Below are 19,631 nucleotides of genomic sequence, written 5' to 3' on the forward strand. Positions count from 1 at the left end.
CTGTATTAAATCAGCATTTATGTAAGGCCAGGATTCCCTTCATGAAACTCAAATACTGAATATTCCTCTTTAAGAAGTCTCACATAAAGAGATTAAATGTTGTAGCATCCACAAATTACAAAAGCTCCTGGAAATTTAATTATTAACTAGAGATTATTACTCCATTAAAGATGTTTTATGCACACATGCTACACTGGATGTTTGCACAGTTTAAAAGGTTGACAGGAGGATCTAACAAAGTATTTCTTAAAAAAACAACTCCTGATTCTTATCTGGCAGGCACGTATTTGTGGTTGCTACCTCTTTATTCTAATAGAACAGTGTATTTCAAATAAAGTCATTCGGTTCTGTAGCTTTTTACCTTGTTATGCACAAATGGCAGCAAAAAATAACCTGTAAGAACATCATGTTTTAGAGAGTCAAAAGAACTTTCCAAAGTAACATCTCTGAAAGCTTCTTGTCCCTGAATTCTGGATTCCTTATAACCCAGAGGAAGAATCCTCCAAGTCTGAGAAGTTTTGTGTGGTGTGTCCCCAGAGTGGGGGGAGAGGGGAAATTACAGCAGACCAGTCAGTCACACACAGTTTTGCTTCAGTGCTTGGATCCCTTGTACTGGAAGCTTGGCTCTGCTCTGGCTCTTCAACTCAAGGACCTCTTGGCTGATCTCCTGGATCTCTGGACACCTCTGGGCAACTGGAGATCACCAGGCAGCTGTGCTCCTTCAAGCAGCTACAGATCTTGACATCATTTCTCGCTTCTTCTGCTTCTTTTCTCATACCTAGATGCTTACAAAAGTCGCCCTCAAATAAAACCCAACTAAATACCAAACCTTTTAATGCACAGCACAGCTGATAAGCATGAGTAAAACATCTCTTTTCAGAATGACACATGGTCATTAACTTCATACTGCCTTTCCTATTAAAGCCCCCACTATTTTAGATAGTTTTCTTCCTCTTGTAGAGGGGTAGCTCTACAAAACCCCGTGCTAACATGAAGTAACATTAACAGCAAGGGACTCTCAGGTTCCTGTCTCAGTACTTAATTTTATGATAATAGAGCTCAAAGGTCTAAGATGAGGGGCTTTCAGGTCCAACATATTTCAAACCCACAGGGCAAGAGCTTCTGTGCCAAAGAACCCTCTGACCTTTACAAGATAAACAACTTGAACCCATTAAGTTATATAATGCAAAACAAGTTAGAAATATACTTAAAAACTGCTTTAAGTTTTTCAATGAGAGGATTTCTGTGCTTAATTCAAGGAGGAAATTTTAAGAAAAAACAAAAACAAACCACAACAAAGCCAGAATCAGCATTTCCACAGCATACTTGAAAGATGAAAATAAAACCACTGATATTATTTAGAGAAATTACTGTTCTGAAACTTTTTTTTAAAGCATTAATATACTATACAAATAGAAACACTAGTAACATATCCTGATTGTAAAAGCTGCCACTTATCTCTGAGAAAGCAGAGAGGAACCTAAGTTACATACTTGGAACATGAAAAGGGAGATGAGATCATTCAACTTCATCAAATCTTCAGCAGCCTCCCGGACAATGGGTTTCAAAAATTATCCCAAACCTTCATGGACACAAACCCAAAAACTATCCTCAGTACTGCATTTTTCCACAAGAGGACACTAAAATAATAAGAAAAAGAGTTGTGCAGAAATGTACAACTACCATATAGCATTGTTCATTAGCCAAGCAGAATGCTTTTCACTTACAAACTATTTTGCAGTGAAGTAGTCATCAACTACCTTCCTTCTAAGCGTGTGTTTTAGTCATTCTAGTGGTTTGGCTTTTAGTGTGTTTCAGGTGGCACAAAAAGCAGATATAGTTCAGCTTGTTGTGGACAAAAACCAACAGTAAAGCAACGCCACAGAAACAGCCTTGCACTGCGTTTGAAAACGAGCTATTAACCCTGGATTTACAGCGAGCGCACGCTGAACTGCATCGCATGACTTCAAGGAACAACTTCTGGGCACCAGTAAGGGCCCACATGCCAGAGGGACCAGGCTGTGCTTACGCGTCCACTCCAGCCTGGCACCAGCACTGTGAAGGAGCGAGGGAATCTCGCTGAAATAGCGTCCCGTGTCCCCGCAGCGCGGGGATCGGAAGGGCCGCGGGGGGAGCGCTGCGAGGGGACGGAGCTCGTGTGGCGGGGCCTGGCGCTCCGAGCGCACCCATGGCCGGCTGCTGACGAGCTCCGAGACCGGCTCTGAGTGCACCCACAGCCGGCCCGGCTCCGAGCCCCGCTCCCTGAACGCCCCGGCCGGCCCGGCTCCGAGCCCCGCTCCCTGAACGCCCCGGCCGGCCCGGCTCCGAGCCCCGCTCCCTGAACGCCCCGGCCGGCCCGGCTCCGAGCGCGCCCTCGGCCGTGTGCCAACGAGCCCCGAGCCGCACCCGGGGCAGTGGCCCCGGCGCGCTGCGTCCCCGCTCTCCTCCTACAGCTCCATTTGCGCGGACTCGACTAGCTTAGAAAACAGCTCTGTGTCACGCAGCCCGCCCCATGAGCGAACACCACCGCGGCACGTGCTGTCTCTCCGCAGACGGCGCCCATTCCATTTATTGACTCCCTGCTCCCCCGCAGGCCCGGGCGCCCCATGCCGCTCGCCAGGGCAGGATAACGCAACGGGGCAGCCGCGGCGGCCCAGCGCCATTGATAACCCGTCGCGGGGCAGCTCTGGCCCGGCCGCCCACGGAGGTTCCGCGCTGCGGCTCCGACACCGCCCCTCGCGCTCAGTGAGCACCACAGGGCTCGGCCGGGCCAGCGCGAGCCGCGGCCGCGCCGAGGGCGATGAGCGCGGCGGAACGCAGCGAGCCCGGGGTGGGGTGGCTCTCGCGAGAACCGCGCCGGCGGCCATTTTGCCATGGATTGGCGGCGGGGCGGGGCCGCGGCGCTGCCCGCGGGAGCGGAGGAGCTGGAAGCGGAGGAAGAGGAGGAGGAGGTGGAGGAAGAAGAAGAAGAAGAAGAGGAGGAGGAGGAGGGGGAAGAAGAGGAGGAAGAAGAAGAGGAGCAGGAGGAGGAGAAGAAGAAGGGGGAGGATGAGCCGCGGGCGTCCCCCCGCCTCCCGCTGCTGCTGACGACGGCGCTCGGTTCAGCCTGCTGCGGGCTCCGCGCCGCGCCACCGGCCATGGTGCCCAGCGAGGAGAACCAGCTCGTCCCCAAAGAGGTGAGGCGGGACATGGAGGCGGCGGGCAGTCGGCCCGGGGCACCGGCGCCGCCCGAGGAGGGAGTAGAGGAGGCCCGGCCCGACCCGGCCCGGCCTGGCTCCGCTCCCTCCCTGCACGGCCCGGCGGGCGCGGGCCTGTCTTTGTGCGGGGCCGGAGGGTGATGATGGTGCGCGGGTAAAGGGGCTGGCCGGGGGACGGGGAGGAGGCTGCGGCTGAGCCCGGGCTGCGCAGGGTCCCGGGCGGCCCGGGGGCTGCACCTGTCCGTCCGTGCCGCGGCGTGCAGGAGCCCGGCCTGCGCGGCGGGGCCGGGCCGCTCCGGTGTCACGGGGCTGCGGCTGAGGGCCCCGCGCCGAGGGGCAGAGCACGGAGCCGGCCCCGGCAACCAGGCGGGTCTCGGCCGAGGGGCGGCTCCGCGCTCCTGGAGCGGGGCAGAGCGGGCGGCGGTGGCCGCGGTGTCTGCCGGAGGGAACGGGTTGAGCAGCGGCTTGTTTCCTCTGTTCTGGGCCCCTCATCTCTCCTCTGCGCTAGGGAGAAGGGGAAAGGCTTGCTTTTGGCCATAGGCTAGAGATAAGAGCCCGAGTGAAAGAGGAAGGCGAAGCCTCTGTCCTGCAGCGATAGGCGAATGACACGTGTCAAGTTGGAGCGATACTGTGCAGAGGAAGGAGTTCGAGTGACGGCGTGAAATGTTTGGAAACAGCTACTGGTAGAGTAGTATCAGCAAAAACTTTGTTTCGTGAGCAGGTATATATTTTGCCAACTTTTCTGACAGTTTTGCAGTTCTGATAAATTACTCAAACCCTTCCCTAAGTTTTCGTCCGACGTCAGTGTTGGTTACGTTTACCTGTTCTGTCGTGTGTTCTTACGGGAAGCTTTGTCGGGCAAGGGCTTCGTTTTTGTGGAGCTTTGCAAAATGAGGTGCTGATCCTTACATGGTATTCTTGAGTAGATCTGGGAAGCAAATAACAGCACTGAATATTAGAAACAATTTTTTGTGCAAGCAGCTGTGCATGTAAACACAGGATATATGTAGGAAAAGGGTAACTTTACCTTGTTTACTTTCATAAAATACTAAGGTTTAAAGGACTACATTTTGTCTTTTTGCAGGAAAGTGAAATCTCCAAAAACTTTAAAAAAGAGATGGAGTGTAGTAGCTAATATACTTAAATATTAGCTTTTAACAAAAATCTTCAAAAATATAAAACCAGCATCAGAAGACAGAGTAGCTGATATACTTAAAAGTTTCGTTTTAGATCCAAAGAAACAGATAATGAATAGTGGCAAGAGAAACATTGTGGCAGTAGCTGTAGTTAAGTGGAATAGACAAGGTATTAATAAAAGCAGCTAGCCAAGGCTGTGTCTTTAGTTATATGTATTAATAGTATCCCCCTTGGCTTTAGAGTTGTATTCAGAATATACTTATGATTCAGATGTGTATTTTTAACTGACTCATTGGAGGAGGCTTTTGAATGCACTTTTATCTGTAGGGGGGGAAGTATGGGGAAAGAAAGATGAATATATGTGATTATGGATCTGGGTATCTTAAACAAACAGTGTGAAATCTATAAACTTTGTACACTGATAGTGCTAGCAGGAGGAGTTGTTTTTTCTCAGCAAGTATTGTCAAGTTCTTTGTTGTGTCTCTTTGTATTTTTAAGGTAAATGAAACTGAACAGAATATTAATGAAATCAAATTGAGAAAGAAAACAGATGAACTATTTGTGTTAACTCCATCTGGTTATATCTATATATATATGTTGTAACAAAGGTTTGTCTTCAACTTTTCCAGTGTTTTTCAGTATATCCTCATTTTTTTTAGTGACAGGGAGTTTTAACAAATGTTACACTGCAGCATTCCCATTGAGTCCTTCTGAGATTCATTAATAGTCCCATTGCAGAGAACTCTGAGTTATGGGTAAACAGAATTCTCCAGGTCTCCGAGTTCTCAACAGCCTGCTCCTGAATATTCATATTATGCCCCTAGGAGCAGTTGGAGGCAAAGCAGATCATTTGGAGTTTCAGCTGTGCCCTCCAGGGATGGATAAAGGATCACAGTTCGTGGTTTTGTCCCTTCCTGGTGGGCTGGGTGGTATCACTTGTGCAGCTCACTGTCTGTGCTGCTTCAGAGATTTCAGCTGAGCTCTGAACCAGCATCTGCTAAAGATGAGCATGCAACCAGATTTGTCTTGGCATTCCAGTGTGAAAGAACGAGAAGAAATGTAATGATGTTTGCTTTAGGCTGGTTTAGGGAATGACTAATCATCCAAAGCAGTGGATGGGAAAAGGATTTTGGTTCTTGCCTACAAGTTAGTGATGCCTTGGTAGATAAGTGGTAGGAGGTGTCTCTGACACTACCAGTCTGTGTGGTGAAGTGGAAGGATGGGTATTAAGTTGATTATGAGTCTTCAATTTGTGTTTTTATCCATATTTTGTGTACTAACAGGAGTTCACATTACTCTTTGCAGAGAAGAATTGCTAGGATTTTTTCATTAGGTTTTGTAAGTACTACTATGTTTTCATGGATACAAAGTGGATACAAAGGTTCATCTTTATTAGTCTCTTATGGAAGGTTTTATTTTGGGCATTGCATAGCTTCAGCTGCATCTCTGAAGTCCAAGTAATCAGGGCCTTGTTATTTTCTCTTGCTCATAACTTTGGGACAAAGTTCGTTTTCCTTTGGAAGAAATGTGTGAAAGCAGTTTCTAATAAACCAGTGTGGCATTTCTTTTTGCATAGAGATTTTGCCTGGGCTAGGCAGGTACTTGTAAGTTCATTCTTGCATCTCTACTGCTGCCTAATGCTTTCCCAGCTGTTCCTGTAGTAGTGTGACCAGTAATTCCTAATGGTGGGGGCAGTGAGAATCCCTGTTCTGCATCTGGGGTTCAGTGTAAACTGGTTCCTGTTCCTTTTCCTTCCTTCCTTTTGGTAATCCTCACTTACTTTGTTTTCTTCATTTAAAAGATGAAAAGATTCAATTCAGTGTTCTGTTGGATCCAATAAACAGAAGGCACTGAGTAAAACACTTCATTGCTGTACCCTGGTAGCAAAATTTGAGCATATTCTGTAAAAAATTGCTGTATTAATAGGTGTGTATTTTTACCCAGTAACCCTGGGAAGGGAGGGTGAATAGTATGAGTAAGATAAATATGGAAATAAGAAAATTATGCTATCAGAAGGGAAAACATTTCTGTGGCTCTCAGTGTTTCTTACAGGAAAAATTGACTTGAAACTTATTCTATGAAAATCTACCTCGAATAGAAAATAACAAACTATTCTTATCAACACAGTTGGTGAGAAAGATGCCTATGTGTGTTTGCTGGTGATACTTTACAAAGTAAAGTGCTAGTGAACTTTACAAAGATTTATCTTGAAAATCAAGATGTATGAGAACTTAGTGAGTATTGGTCAAAATATGAGAAGTGTGTTCTGCTGTGAGGTTTTTGAAGTGTTTGTGCTACTGATTAAATAAATGCTGTGCAGATGCTTTTTCAACATGTTCCAGCATGAACTACCTAAAGTACACCTGTCAGAATAAATAAATAAATAAATATATGTATATACTTGCTGCCATTAAATTGAGCAAGGTGGTGTGAGTTCTCTCTCAGCTCACTAATGTGAGTCTTTTCATCCCTACACTAATGAATCCTTTTTAATCTTCTGCACTGAACAAATCAAATGTGTCTCTTGATGGATATCATTCTGGCTTCCTCATTAGAAGAGTGGGAATCTGATTAAGATATTTTGCAATTCTCTTTAGTAAAGGGATGCTGTGCTTTTCAATGCTGATGACATCCTTGTTTTTTTCATTCCCATGTATCAAAAGAGTCTACAAGTGGTTACAGCTTGCATAATTTATCAGTTTTTCCTGCTTTCCTTCTCGTGTGCTCCATTAGAAAACATAAAGGAATGACTGTGACAACTAGAGAAACTGACTAATTCATTGACTGAGAAGGTATTTTGGAAATCAGATTTAGGAAACGAACAGAAAATCCACATGGAAGTCCACCAAATAATTTGTTCCTTGTGAACAGACACTTTCTGAATGATGTTCATGTAGTTATTGAGTTTGGTGAATAAAGCTTGGAGTAGAATTCAAGAGCTTTCCCTGCTTTTTACCAGCTATTGGGCTTCCCAGTTAGTGTTTAGTTTCCCTTGCTATCATCTGGGTATTTAATCTGCAGCATAGAAAGATGATCAGGATAATGAAGTATCAGCACCTCTAGATCATCTGATGAAATGTTTTTGCCTGAGAGGTACCAGCTGCCTGATGGGCACCACTTGGTGCTGGAGCCTCAGACTGTGAATGCTGCTGGTGGAAGTTACTACGCAGGAGAATAATCTGACAACTAAATAACTAAATGCTTCTTTGTTTTTCTTGCACTGATACATTTGGAACATCACCACAAACAATAAATGCCATTTTATGTCATTACTGTTTTGTGTGTCACTGGTGATTAAAATTTCAGAATCCAAAGCATCAGTAGTGAAAGTATAAACCATAATATTTTTTGGTGCCATTTTCTCTTCTTTTTAAAACCTGTGGATATAATCAAGGCAGCCTTGCATTATAGTTTTAAAATGTTGGTTGTCCAAACACACACATACTGATTAAAATTATTATTGTGCTGCCTCTTTTTCTGATAGAATGTAGTAATATCAATATAAGATTAAAACTTGTGGTGATTTACTGAAATAAACCATTACCTTGAATTTGTGCTACCTTTGCATTACATGTTTCAGTCTTGTCAGAGTTAAATGGGAGTGGGGGAAGGGTTTTGTTCTAAACCTTCCTCCCCCGGTACATTACAACTGGTACTGTAATGCACTATATTATGTGTAAATGTTCATATATATTCATAAATGTTCATCTGTTCATAAATGTTCACAGCTTCACTCTTTTTGTTGTGTTTGAAAATATGTTGGGTTTTATCTAAGAGAATAAAGGTGAAAGTTACGTCTGTAAAAAATGGAGTGATTGAGTTACATGTACATATTCGCCTTTTTATCAAGTTTGATAAAGTTTTTAATTTCTTTGTGAACATTTAAAGCTTCTATTTTATACTTTGCCCTTTAAGATTTAATGTGGTGTACCTTTGGGTGGGCTGCCATTTAGCATCTTGTTATTTTTCTTGTCTTGACTTAAATATTCGCAAAACAATGCCACAAGTTACTGAAGAACTGATAATTGTGAATTCTAGTAAGTCACAGAATTTTTTTGTCTGATAGAATAATGATGAACTTGACCACAGTTTTAGGCACTGTGAAATGCTGGGATTTTTATTTTCTTTGGTTTTTGCAATGCGTGGCATGTAGTCAGCTTGCACTGAGGAAATGCTCTTGCACAGCATTGGCAGATTAAATAATTTCTAAAAAGAATGTTGTGCATGTTCTAAAAATACTAAGGGGTGAAATTGGCACAGATCATTTGATTCAATATAATTGTTGAGATTGTGATCACAAGGATGCTTTAGGTGCTTCTAAAAAATGGCAACAGATTATTTTTAGATTGGCATTTCTGTGAATAGCTTAGAGCTGGGTATCGTGCTGCAGTTCAGGTGTAGCTTCTCAATAAGCACATGTGATGAAAGCTGCCTCAGTAACATGAGCAAGCGTGCCTGAATTCCTGAGGATTGGTGAATGCTCTGGTTTTGGAGCTTCAGGAGAAATATGTTTGGTATAGTGTGAAAGTTTTCACAATAAATAATGTCTGAACACGTAAATAGCATTTTCTGAAGTTTGGCAGCATACTACAGGAGCTAAAGGAATGGAAAGCAGCCATGCTCACTGATTTGTGTGGGTATTGGGTTGAGATCAGCAACAGTGAAGGAAAAGAAGAAATAGCAGATAAAGAAACTCATACGTAGTACCTTTTTTTTTTTTTTTGCTCATCAGTTTATGTATGGAAAAAATTGTCTAGGTTCTTTCTCACATACACGTTGTCATCCCTGTTCCTTCCGTGGGGACATTGCTCTGTAGTCCTGTGTTCTCCCTGGAGCCCTTGGTGGCTGTGGCAGCAGGCAGAGTTTATGTCCAAGTGCTTCCATTCCGAGCTGGACTCTTCATTCTGTGCCGAATTCCCAGAGAGCTGCACAAAGAATGCCTGCTAACGCACCTTGTTGTTCAGTGTCTACCTTTCCTTCCCCAACAGCATCTGGACAGCTTAAAATTAGAGAGCTCTTAAAGAATTAAAAACTATGCCTATAGTCCTGTTTTAATGTCTGAACTGTACAGGATTTAAATTTTTTAGCATACATGTCTGTTGGTGATTTTGTAGGGAAGTAAATCTTCATTTCAGAATTCTCCATGAAGAGAAAATTCTTCTGAGTACTGGTTTTGCTCAGACTCTTAATTTGTTTTTAAGCTAATGTTGCATTTGTAATTCAATCCAGCAGAAAGTTCTTCAGAATAGGAGCAGCAAAGGAAAATGTTTCCATAAAATTCATACTTGAAGAAATGAAGGGTGAATTCAGCCACTACTTCTGTGACTCTCAGTAGGAGACAAATGTTGCAAATACCGAATAATATATAAAAGTGTAGTAAGTGTCTTGTGGTGTTCTCATATCCCTGTTTTTAGCTTTTATGGGTTTTGTTTTTTAAGGAAGGCCAAGGAGCATGCTGATTAGGAGGGTGGAGGGAAGTTACAAGCAAAGGAAGCTGTATAAAAATGAGGCTGTTTCAGATCTGAGTGTAAAGGTTATACTGTAATAAATGTAGAGAGTCTGGCAGATAAATTGTGAATGTAGAGAACTTCATTGACATTTAATTCTCACAGTTGTTTTAGTGTGGTTACAAAACCCTTTGCAAGTTCAACAGTTTGGGCCAGAGGAAAGAAAATAGGATCAGCTGAAATTAAAACTCGTAAGAGTAAGAGAGTGAAATACAATGTCTAGTGAGATAGCTACGTATATTTAAACTGTTCTTTGTTACCCCTGAAGAAAACTTTATTTGTTCCTGTGTGATGTGCAGGTATGACCAGGAAATACTTGCACACTTTTGTTATTGACGGCTGCTTTGTTTGACTTTTTTAAGGGAAGTAATTAATCTTGAATCACCTTAATTTACCATATTTGAAAGACCATAAGGTGATAAGTGTAAGAAGACTGGTTCTTCAGGATGTCCTTAGTAAGACATATTAAAGTCTTGCTTTAAATATGAAAAATACCTTCTGTAAAACTGAAAAGTGGATCTTTTGGTCTCTAGTTCAGCTCTCCCCAGATGAGTGTCCCCTTACACTATATCTTTTTATATAGTCTTTGGAACAACCTCTAGGCTTGTATTTATTTCTGGCCCCATCCCAACGTTTTTTGTCATTCTATTCTTTTGTTAGTGTTTTTTACAAATGACCCGGTAATACACAGCAGTACAAACAAACTCTCTAAGGGAAACACTAGCCTCATAACACACTCTTTATTTCTGAAGCAGAGGGTTATTTTTGGACATGTTTGGAAAGTTGGAAATAGTAGACTTTGAAGTGTATATGTATTATAAAAATAATTTGTCCCTGTGCATTTTCCAGGAGTGACGGTTGACAGCTGGCATGCAGCTGATTCAGTGAGGTAGCACTTCAATTCTTTTTAACTAAAATTTTGTTACTAAGGAAGCATTTCTGAGAAGGTGCCTTTGAAAACAATGGTAATCTACACAAGACAGAGAAGAGAGTAAAACATGCACCCTGTTTCCCAAAGGGAACAAGATCACAGAGGCTCTGTTACAGAACTGATTTTGTACCTCCTCCCTGCGTCGGATCATCCCCCATAGGGAGAGCATTTGTAGGGTTCACTTAGCATGGGTGTCAGTGTGGCCCACCTGGGATCTGGCCAGGGCTGTGGGTGTCAGTGTGGCCCACCTGGGATCTGGCCAGGGCCATGGGTGTCAGTGTGGCCCACCTGGCATCTGGGATCTGCAGCAGTTACCACAGCTGTGCCCACAGCAGCTGGCAGACACAGCGAGCTGGCCATGCAGGCAGGAGCAATGGCATTGCCACAGCAGTGACACTTTTTGCTCTTCTAGGCCTTTCCAGAGAGAAGGGGGAGTTACTCCTCTTGTCCTGTGAGCAGCACTGCCATTTATAGACTCAGACCCTACCTAAGGATGGAGGCTCTCATTGCAGTCTCTTAGGATACCACAGAAAGTTGCAGTTATGTCCAGGTGGTGTTGGTATTTAGTGATGTAAGCACTACTGCATATAATATATGCATTTACTGCTACTACTCCTCTGCTGGTACTGTTAACTCCCCTGAAAACCCCCCATCAAACCAGGAAGGGGGTAAAGGTCCAATTATTAGGAAAATGGTCAGAGTCAGGATATATGTTCTTAAATTTTGATGTATTTTAGGCTGGTTGTGAAGCAATTTTTTTCCTTACTTGTAAAGAGACAGAAGATGACTGTTTAGTTTCACTAGCTTCAAAACATTGTTGTTGGGTTTTGCCTGAAATCCCCCCAGGTATAATGAAGAATTCAAAGGTGAGGATAAAGTATGTTGTTTAGGTACTCACAAACCTGATACTTTAAAATCAGTCAGATTCAAGATTAAATGATTGTGTCTAAAGTTTGTTCAGAAGTTTTTTTGCTTCAGGAAATGTTCCAACAAACAATATATCAAGCTAACAGCTCAAAATTACTCTGTTTAAGGCCTTCTGGGATCTGTGTTTTAAAAAGTGTATTCAGTTTGCCACAAGTGTGTTATAAAATACGTCTTTTTAATTGTTTTGGTTCAGGCATTTGTAACAGGATTCTAAGTGCACTGTTCTCTCATTAACTCAGACTGGGCTACAGCAAAGCACCTGTGTTGAGTAGCAAACACCTCAGTGCTCTGACAGGATTAGTTTAGTAACGTGTATTTCAAAAAGAAGGTGCTTATTTCCTCTCAAATAAAGCCTGATGTGAATCTAAGACCACCTGCTCAATGCTTCCTTCATTATGAGGACCTTTATCACCCTGTGTTCACCTGCCAGGGGAGAGACCCTTCTTACCTGGCTGTACCAGGGAAGTTGGCCTCTAAAAAGAGCTTCCTTGGGCTTGGAAAAAACCATGGAGCATGAGTAGCTCTGCTGGGGGTAAAAGGGGGTGGTGGGTTGTAAGGACTCTCTGGAGTCCGTGGTTCAAAAGCACAGGGTGCAAATACGAGAAATGGTGGGAATGGGTGGAAATGATACCCAGTGCTCACTGAGTGTTTCCCCCTTATTTGCTGTCTATTGGAAAGATCTTTGATCTTGCATTTTCAGCAGGAAGCAGTGCTGTCAACATGTATCCAGTGCAGCATTTAATGGACTGGACCTCTTGAAATAGGTTAGAAGAATGCCTAGATTATGGTTGTGGGTTCTCAAGGAGCTGATTTGATAGTCTTTGGTCATTGCTGAGAGAGAAAGAAACATTCAAACACTAACAGTGGTTCAGCTGAACAGAAGCTTCTTTCAACTATGTAATTATACTTCAGAAGTAAAAGGTACAGATGCAGACTGCTTGTGTGTCATTGAAGGTCCCAGATTTCACTTATCCTTGTAATTGCTAGAAGTGTGCATCCAGTCATTTACACAGACCAGGAATGTGCACCCCAGAGTTTGCCCAGCAGTGATGTGACTGGCAGTAGTCACTTAACGTGCACTTAATAGGGGAGTCTGAAGTTGCTGAAGCTACATTAGGTTTGAGAATTGCTGTCTTAGGCTTAATCAGCCAAATAATTCTGTGAACGTGAGCTTGATGTCTGCTGCTTGCTACTGATCTCTTTGTCTTTCCTTTGTACTGCAGTGATTTGTGAGAATTATTTACGGGGTGTGGACATGTAGAGTCTTCTCTAGTGGTGATCCTTTTAAGTCTCAATAGGCCATTAAATTTACTTGGCAGTAAAACTTCACACATCTATTGTGTGAACTCTTGACCTTGAATTTGGAAATTTTGGGTAGAATCTGTATGAAGTTTGACCTTATCTTTAGATTTCGCTTTCAATCTCTGGAAGTAATTTTATAAAAATGAAGCCGGAATAAAATAGTGAAATGCTGCTATAGAAGTTCAATTAGCTCAGTGATTCAAGGCTGAAAAATAGCAAGCCACATCTAAATGCAGTGTTAAAACCACTGCGGTTGTACATTTGAATATTGTTGTGACAGATCCAGTAACACTCTATTTTTATTGTTCCTTTATTTTCAACAAATACAGAACCTATATGGTCAAAGCAAATGTTTGTCTTGCAGATGGCACTAATAACAATGCTGCCTTTGTATATAGAGAAATACAGCTTGAATTGCTTCAGTGCAACAACAAACTTTATGCTCTGCATCTTACAGGTGCAGATCTTTCATGGAAGAAAGATGAAACATGTTTTAGAAAGGTACATGGGGCGTGAATTCTTGTGTAACACGGCCTCTAGAAAGTCCACCCAGGTCAGACCTGTGTGTTGATTGCATGCTCCTATTGTAAAGAGTCCTTTTTAAGTCTGGTCTAATAGTCAGAAATCTTCTACATGCAGGTTTATCATCATCACCTTTCTAGAAATGGAGCAGTGTAAAGGGCCATAGAATGGTGTGGGTTGGGAGGGACCTTTACTATCATCTAGTTCCACGCTCCTGCCATGAACAAGGACACCTTCCACTAGAGCTGGTCACTCAGGGCCCCATCCAGCCTGGCTGTGAACACTTCCAGGGATGGGGCATTCCACAGCTTCCCTGGGTGAACTATGCCAGTGCCTTGCCACCCTCATGTAAACAATTTCTTCCATATATCTAGTCTAAATGTGCCCTTTCAATGTGAGCCTATTACTCCTTGTCTTGCCACTACAGTTCCTGATGAACAGTTGCTCTCTGGCTTCCTTGTATGCCCTTCAGATACTGCTGCTATGAGGTCTTCGTGCAACTTGCTCTTCTCCAGGCTGAGCAACCCCAGCTCTGTCAGCCTGTCTTTGTAGAGGAGGTGCCCAGACTCCTTATCAACTTCATGTCCCTGCTCTGGACTTGCTCCAGCGGTTCCATGTCCTCCTTATGCTGTGGGCACCAGAAATGTCCCCAGCACTTAGGGTGGGGGCTCATGAGGGCAGAGTGGAGGAGGAGGAGGAGGATCCCCTTCCCTGACCTGCTGGTTACTCTCCATTTGATGCAGCCCAGGATACATTTGGCTTTTTGGGCTGCTAGCTCACACTGCTGCCTCATAGTAAGTTTTTCATCAGCCATCACCCCCAAGTCCTTCTCCTCAGGGCTGCTCTCAGTCACCTCTCTGCACAGCCTCTGGGTGTGTTTGGCATTGTCTCAGGTGTAGGACCTTGCACTTTGCTTTGTTGAACTTCATGAGGTCACACAGCCACACCTCTCCAGCTGTCAGTGTCCCTCAGGATGGCATCGTTTCCATCCAACATGTTGACAGCACCAACAGCTTATTGTCATCAGCAGACTTGCTGAGGATGCTCTCCATCCCACAGGATTCCCACCCTCAGCAAGGTGGAGTGACTTGGGATGAAACTGTCAGTGTTTCAATATTTTTTAAAAATTACAGTTAACAGTTGAAATGACAATTTCAAATATTTGTTGACCAAAATATTAGCCTGAAAAGACTTCTGTGCTAAAATTATTGTACGATGATTTTGTGAATTATAGCCTGAATTAACAGTCTGCATTTGCCTTTTAGGTACTTATGCAGTTGAGGGTCTGCAACTTGTTTTCTTAAGCCACTGGTGCACTGTGTCACACTTCGGCAAAGTAGCAGCATGGAACTTTGAGGACTTTGAGTAGTTGCTCTTACTTCTTACTAGGAAAAGGCAGTGAGGTGTTTCTGCATTTGCCTGTGAATAGTGTGTATGTTAATCTGAAAGCCTTGAACTGTGTAGTTAATTACCTATTGATTTTGTGAGGTGTAATAAGTAATTGGCTTGATGCATTCCAGAGTAACTTTTATCAGGGTAAAATTAAGCAACTCTATAGAAGACCTTTGGTCTCTTAATTGTACCTGAAATACGTTTCCATGCTGAGAGGAGCTTTTTTGTAAAATGTAAAATTGCCCTAGTGGTTATAATAAAGTTTATTCAGAGTGTTTGAGTGAACACTTTAATTGAAAAGTACAGAATGCTGCATTTGAGAGATGCACATCCGTGTGATTTGAACAAGGCAGGTGCTGTGTCCTGCACTTGGGTCTCAGCCCCATGCTTTGCTACTGGCTCTGGGGAGACTGGCTGGAATGGGGCCCAGGGGAAAAGGACCTGGGGGTGCTGACTGACAGCAGCTGAAAGTGGCCAAGGAGGCCCATGACACCCTGGCCTGTATCAGCAATAGCGTGGCCAGCAGGAGCAGGGCAGTGGCTGTCCCCTGCACTGGGCACTGGTGAGGCCACACCTCCAGTGCTGTGTCCAGTTCTGGGGTCCCTCAGTTCCAGAAGGACATTGAGGGGCTGGAGCGGATCCAGAGAAGGGCAGTGGAGCTGGGAGGGTCTGGAGGGTAAAAGCCCTGTGAGAAGCAGTTGAGGGAGCTGGGGGTGTTCAGCCTGGAGAAGAGGAGGCTCAGGGGAGACCTTACCACTCTAGAACTGCCTGACAGGGGGCTGGAGCCAGCTGGGGATCGGCCTCTCCTCCTGGGGAACCAGTGACAGGATGGGAGGACACGGCCTCAAGCTGCACCAGGGGAGGTTCAGGTTGGACATCAGCAGGAATTTCTTCACAGAAAGGGTTGTTAAGCATTGGAAAGGGCTGCCCAGGGCGGCGGTGGAGTCCCCATCTCTGGAGATGTTCATGAAGCAATTGGATGTGGTGCTTTGTGCCCTGGTCTAGTTGACATGGTCAGTTAAAGGCTAAACTCAGTGATCTTCGAAATCTTTTCCAACCTAAATGGTTTTGTGATTCTGTGACTTGTGATTTGTCTTTTCAGAGAAGCTCTCAGTTATTTCTAATATTTCTGAACGTCATATAAACAGTATAATTTGTTAATCTGATTTGTTTGATCTGTTACACAGAATTTGTTTAGTGAAGTAGCTCTTGAACATCTTACAGCAGACCTTAACTGAAAAAAAACAAGAGCTGAGAACCCAGCACAAGAATATTTTTATAAAATAAGCAACCTGTTGATAGTTTTGTGCAGGTGATACCTGGAGCCTGTGCTTCCCTTCCACCCTCCACTGTGTGCACCAAGTCAAATAGCACGCTACAAAATTACATGTGCCCCTGTGTGTACCAGACTTAGCTTGCCTGTCTCTGGAGAGAAGGAATTCAGGCTGAAGTCAGGGTTTTTTGGAGTCCCTGATTAGGAGGAAAATTGGAAGTCTTAATTAAGTCCTTGACACAGAGTAATGTATTTGATAACAGTGATAATATTACAAATCAGCAGTTTCAGATTTGTGGTTCTGGGACTCCATTAACCTTTGGGTCATTTTAACAAAATGTATATGTCTTTTGATTAAGAGCAGGTAAAACCAGAAGGCAGCAAAACATTTAAATTGTGTGATTTAAATCTGAAATCTCTCAAATCTGAAATTACAGACTGGTGTGTAAAGGAAACTGCTAGGCACAGTCTTGTCATATAAAAACTTCCAAACTGGATCTTCAGTTCAGTACACGAAGAAAAAAATCTTGCCTTATGTGTCATCCTGCTGGGAAATTAAATGCAGTAGTCTAATTTGGGCTCTTTTTGTAGGTCATTTGGTGGGGCAAATAGGGCACGTCAGCAAAGATCGTGTCAGTGCTTTTTGTTTTGATGATCTTTACTGAGGGCACAGTTGAAGGAATTTGGAGAAGATCAGTGATGTTATGAGCATCTTCATTCTCACTTCCTGTTTTTCCTTTCTGGAGAAATACAAAGCGCACCACTTGAGATTCAGAAACTGGTTAATTTGATGTTTAGTCAGAAGACAACTTTGTGCAGGTAATGTTTGTTGTTGAATTTTTGACAATACATCAGAGATACCAGGGCAGGCTTTCTTTAAGAGTGGTAGGAATAAAGTCAGTAACTTCATCTCTTTACTACCCTTCAGCTGCATACTTAAAAATGGGCTCATAATAATAAAACTTCCCTACAGGAAATAATTCAGGTAGGAAAAAACATTTTCATATGAAACTGGGCAGCTTTATAATGTATAAATACATTAATAAACTGAATTACAGTGTTACATGCTAATCCTACCCTTGAACCATCTGAGGTAAAATATTTTCCTATGCCTGTGGCATGTTTTAAAGATAATCAAGGAACATATTAATATGATTTTATATCTTGAATTGTTATTTACATTTTCATCTTTACATTCACTTCTTTCTTTATGGGATGTAGTCTGTGTATTACAACTTAACTGACATTGTCTGTAACACTGCTCCTGTGATAATTTAAATATTAAAATAGGCTATTCCTTCTTGAGTTATTCTGTGAATGGTGTTTCCAAACTCAGTAATGATATTTTTTATAGTATAAAATAAAAGTCAGTTTACAACTTTCAGTTATTATGACTTGTTAATTTTGTTTTTATATACTGTAGGATATGTTTTGGAGTTGCAGACAGAGTATCTTTGCTGAAATGAAGAAGAAGTTTTCACAGGTAGACAGATGAAATCAGCTTTATAAAATAATCACCAAGAAACATAGTAACAGCATGATGCTGTAGCTTCTGTTTATTTTAACATAAGCATGAGCTGTTGACACTGGACTCTGTGCATGTTCTTGAATACAAAAATGATGTACATATTAAATTCAGTCTTAATGGTAGCTTCAAGCTGAGTATGTGTTAATATGCTTTTACCCTGATGTGTGAGACTTTGGCTCTCTCTGTCTCTGCATTAAAAAAAGGATTTTTTTTTGCTCTCATATCAGATTGTATAATGGTTTAAATTAATTTCTGTGTTTCTGTTGTGGATTTGGTCTGATAACAGCCTGTCAGAATAGCTGAGGGATCTATCACTGGCCAGTCTTGCTTTTCACACTATTTCTGTAATAAAGTAGCCCCAGACAAGGTGTTGGATTGTTGTCTCCTAGTTCAGCTGGTGTGTGTGAATGCTCTTCGTGAGTAGAGTTGGGCTGAGGTTATTTTTGCTTTATCTATTTACTACTAACAACTTGAAGTGGTGACAGTGTGAATGAATGACAGCTTAATACCCTTTGCTATACTGACCCTGAGTTAAACCAGTTCAGTCTGTCGGAATTACATCTGTGAACAAGGAGAGGATTTGTGTGACGTGCAACATGCAGCAACCCAACCAGCAAATCTTCTGTAATCGTCTATAATTTCTTCCCTTAATGTTATTTCCATCCCTCAGATACTGTGTGCCTAATTATTTCCAGTAGCAACTTTAATGCAAGTCACAACTGATTCACCATCCAGGGTACCAGGGAAAGTGGGAGTGGGAGGAGTTCACTTCCCAGGGAACTCCTGCAGAAAGGAGGGGAGTCAATGTTGGTTATGTAAAGGCAGTAGCGCAAGGAATTGAGTCTCCAGTGGAGAACTGCTCGTGACATGATTATACACAGTAGCCATCAAGTTACAGCATCAGTATGAATAGTATATTTACTATGAATAGTAGTAAATGCCTCTTAACGCCCCTGCTGCAGTGTTCTGCAGAGGAGGATGGGCTCCCACCCAGAGCAAGCCTTACCATTGCTGAGGCGCCTGCATGTAGCTATGGGTTGATCTTACAAGTTTGTTGGGTCTTAGCTGCTGCTCACCTTCTCAAAAAAAAAATCAAAAAAGAAGACCACTGAACAAGCTTTACCTTCTCTTTCCTAACCACACAGTGAAAATGAGAACTTGCTTCTTCAGCAAAAAAGGAAAAAAAATCCAAACAACCCAACAAAAACAAAAGAAAGATGCCGTGCTGGAAATTTCAAGGGAAGAGCCCAAGAGAAGAAATCACTGGTGAAATTTAATTTTAGTCTACTTAAGTACAGCCCTGTATGTCTCTGTGGGTGCTGTAGATGAAAGTGAGGATATAATATGTCAAAATTACTTTCACTTCCAATCTCTATTTTCTTCTTAATGTGTGGTTAATGTTTCAGAAATAGTTTTGTGTGTCTTCTTGGAAAGTAATTCATGTAAAATCCTCCCATAAAGATGAAATTTATGAATTGTTACAGATTTGCTTCAATTAACACTTTGAATCTTTTTGAGCATGCAGTTAATGAAGGCTTCCACGCAGGATATTTCATTTGATAAGCCTAAAGAAATTGGACTCCAAAGTCTTTAAAAAATCCCAGTCAAAAGCAAACTAACATCATACAGATTGGGTCGAGGGTGGTTTTATTCGCCTTCCTCTAACAACTTTTTTGTGATGCTGATAGGAATAGATGCTGCAGTGAGCTCACATTTTATTCTATCCCTGTGTGAGTACTGCCAGCAGATCTTGCAATCCCCTGTAATGAAGGCATGCAGCATCAGCTGGAATGTCTGTGTTCCTTTTCCAAGGGTTTGGTGATGTAAGAGCTCTCAAAAGGGGCTGTACCACTTTGCTGGTGCTCATCTGTGTTGTGAGGCTGGTTGTGTAGAAATACAGGGGATTCTACACAGT

General features: G+C 42.7%; 1 protein-coding gene across 5 annotated transcripts in view; it reads left to right on the forward strand.

Moving 5' to 3' along the window:
- The first annotated feature begins 1,797 nt into the window (after nucleotides 1-1,797).
- The window catches only part of USP47 (ubiquitin specific peptidase 47), a 52,529-nt gene continuing 34,695 nt past the window's right edge, over nucleotides 1,798-19,631 (forward strand). Inside the window, exons 1-2 of one of the 5 annotated variants that reach the window (XM_041423260.1) lie at nucleotides 1,798-3,176; nucleotides 17,612-17,671. In XM_041423260.1, coding sequence (XP_041279194.1) covers nucleotides 2,874-3,176; nucleotides 17,612-17,671 — 363 coding nt within the window. In that variant the 5' untranslated portion in view covers nucleotides 1,798-2,873. The other 4 variants (XM_041423258.1, XM_041423259.1, XM_041423263.1 and 1 more) reach the window with 4 other exon arrangements.

The sequence above is a fragment of the Onychostruthus taczanowskii genome, unplaced genomic scaffold (genome assembly GCF_017590055.1).
Source record: "Onychostruthus taczanowskii isolate IOZ18803 unplaced genomic scaffold, ASM1759005v1 scaffold76, whole genome shotgun sequence".
NCBI lineage: Eukaryota > Metazoa > Chordata > Aves > Passeriformes > Passeridae > Onychostruthus > Onychostruthus taczanowskii.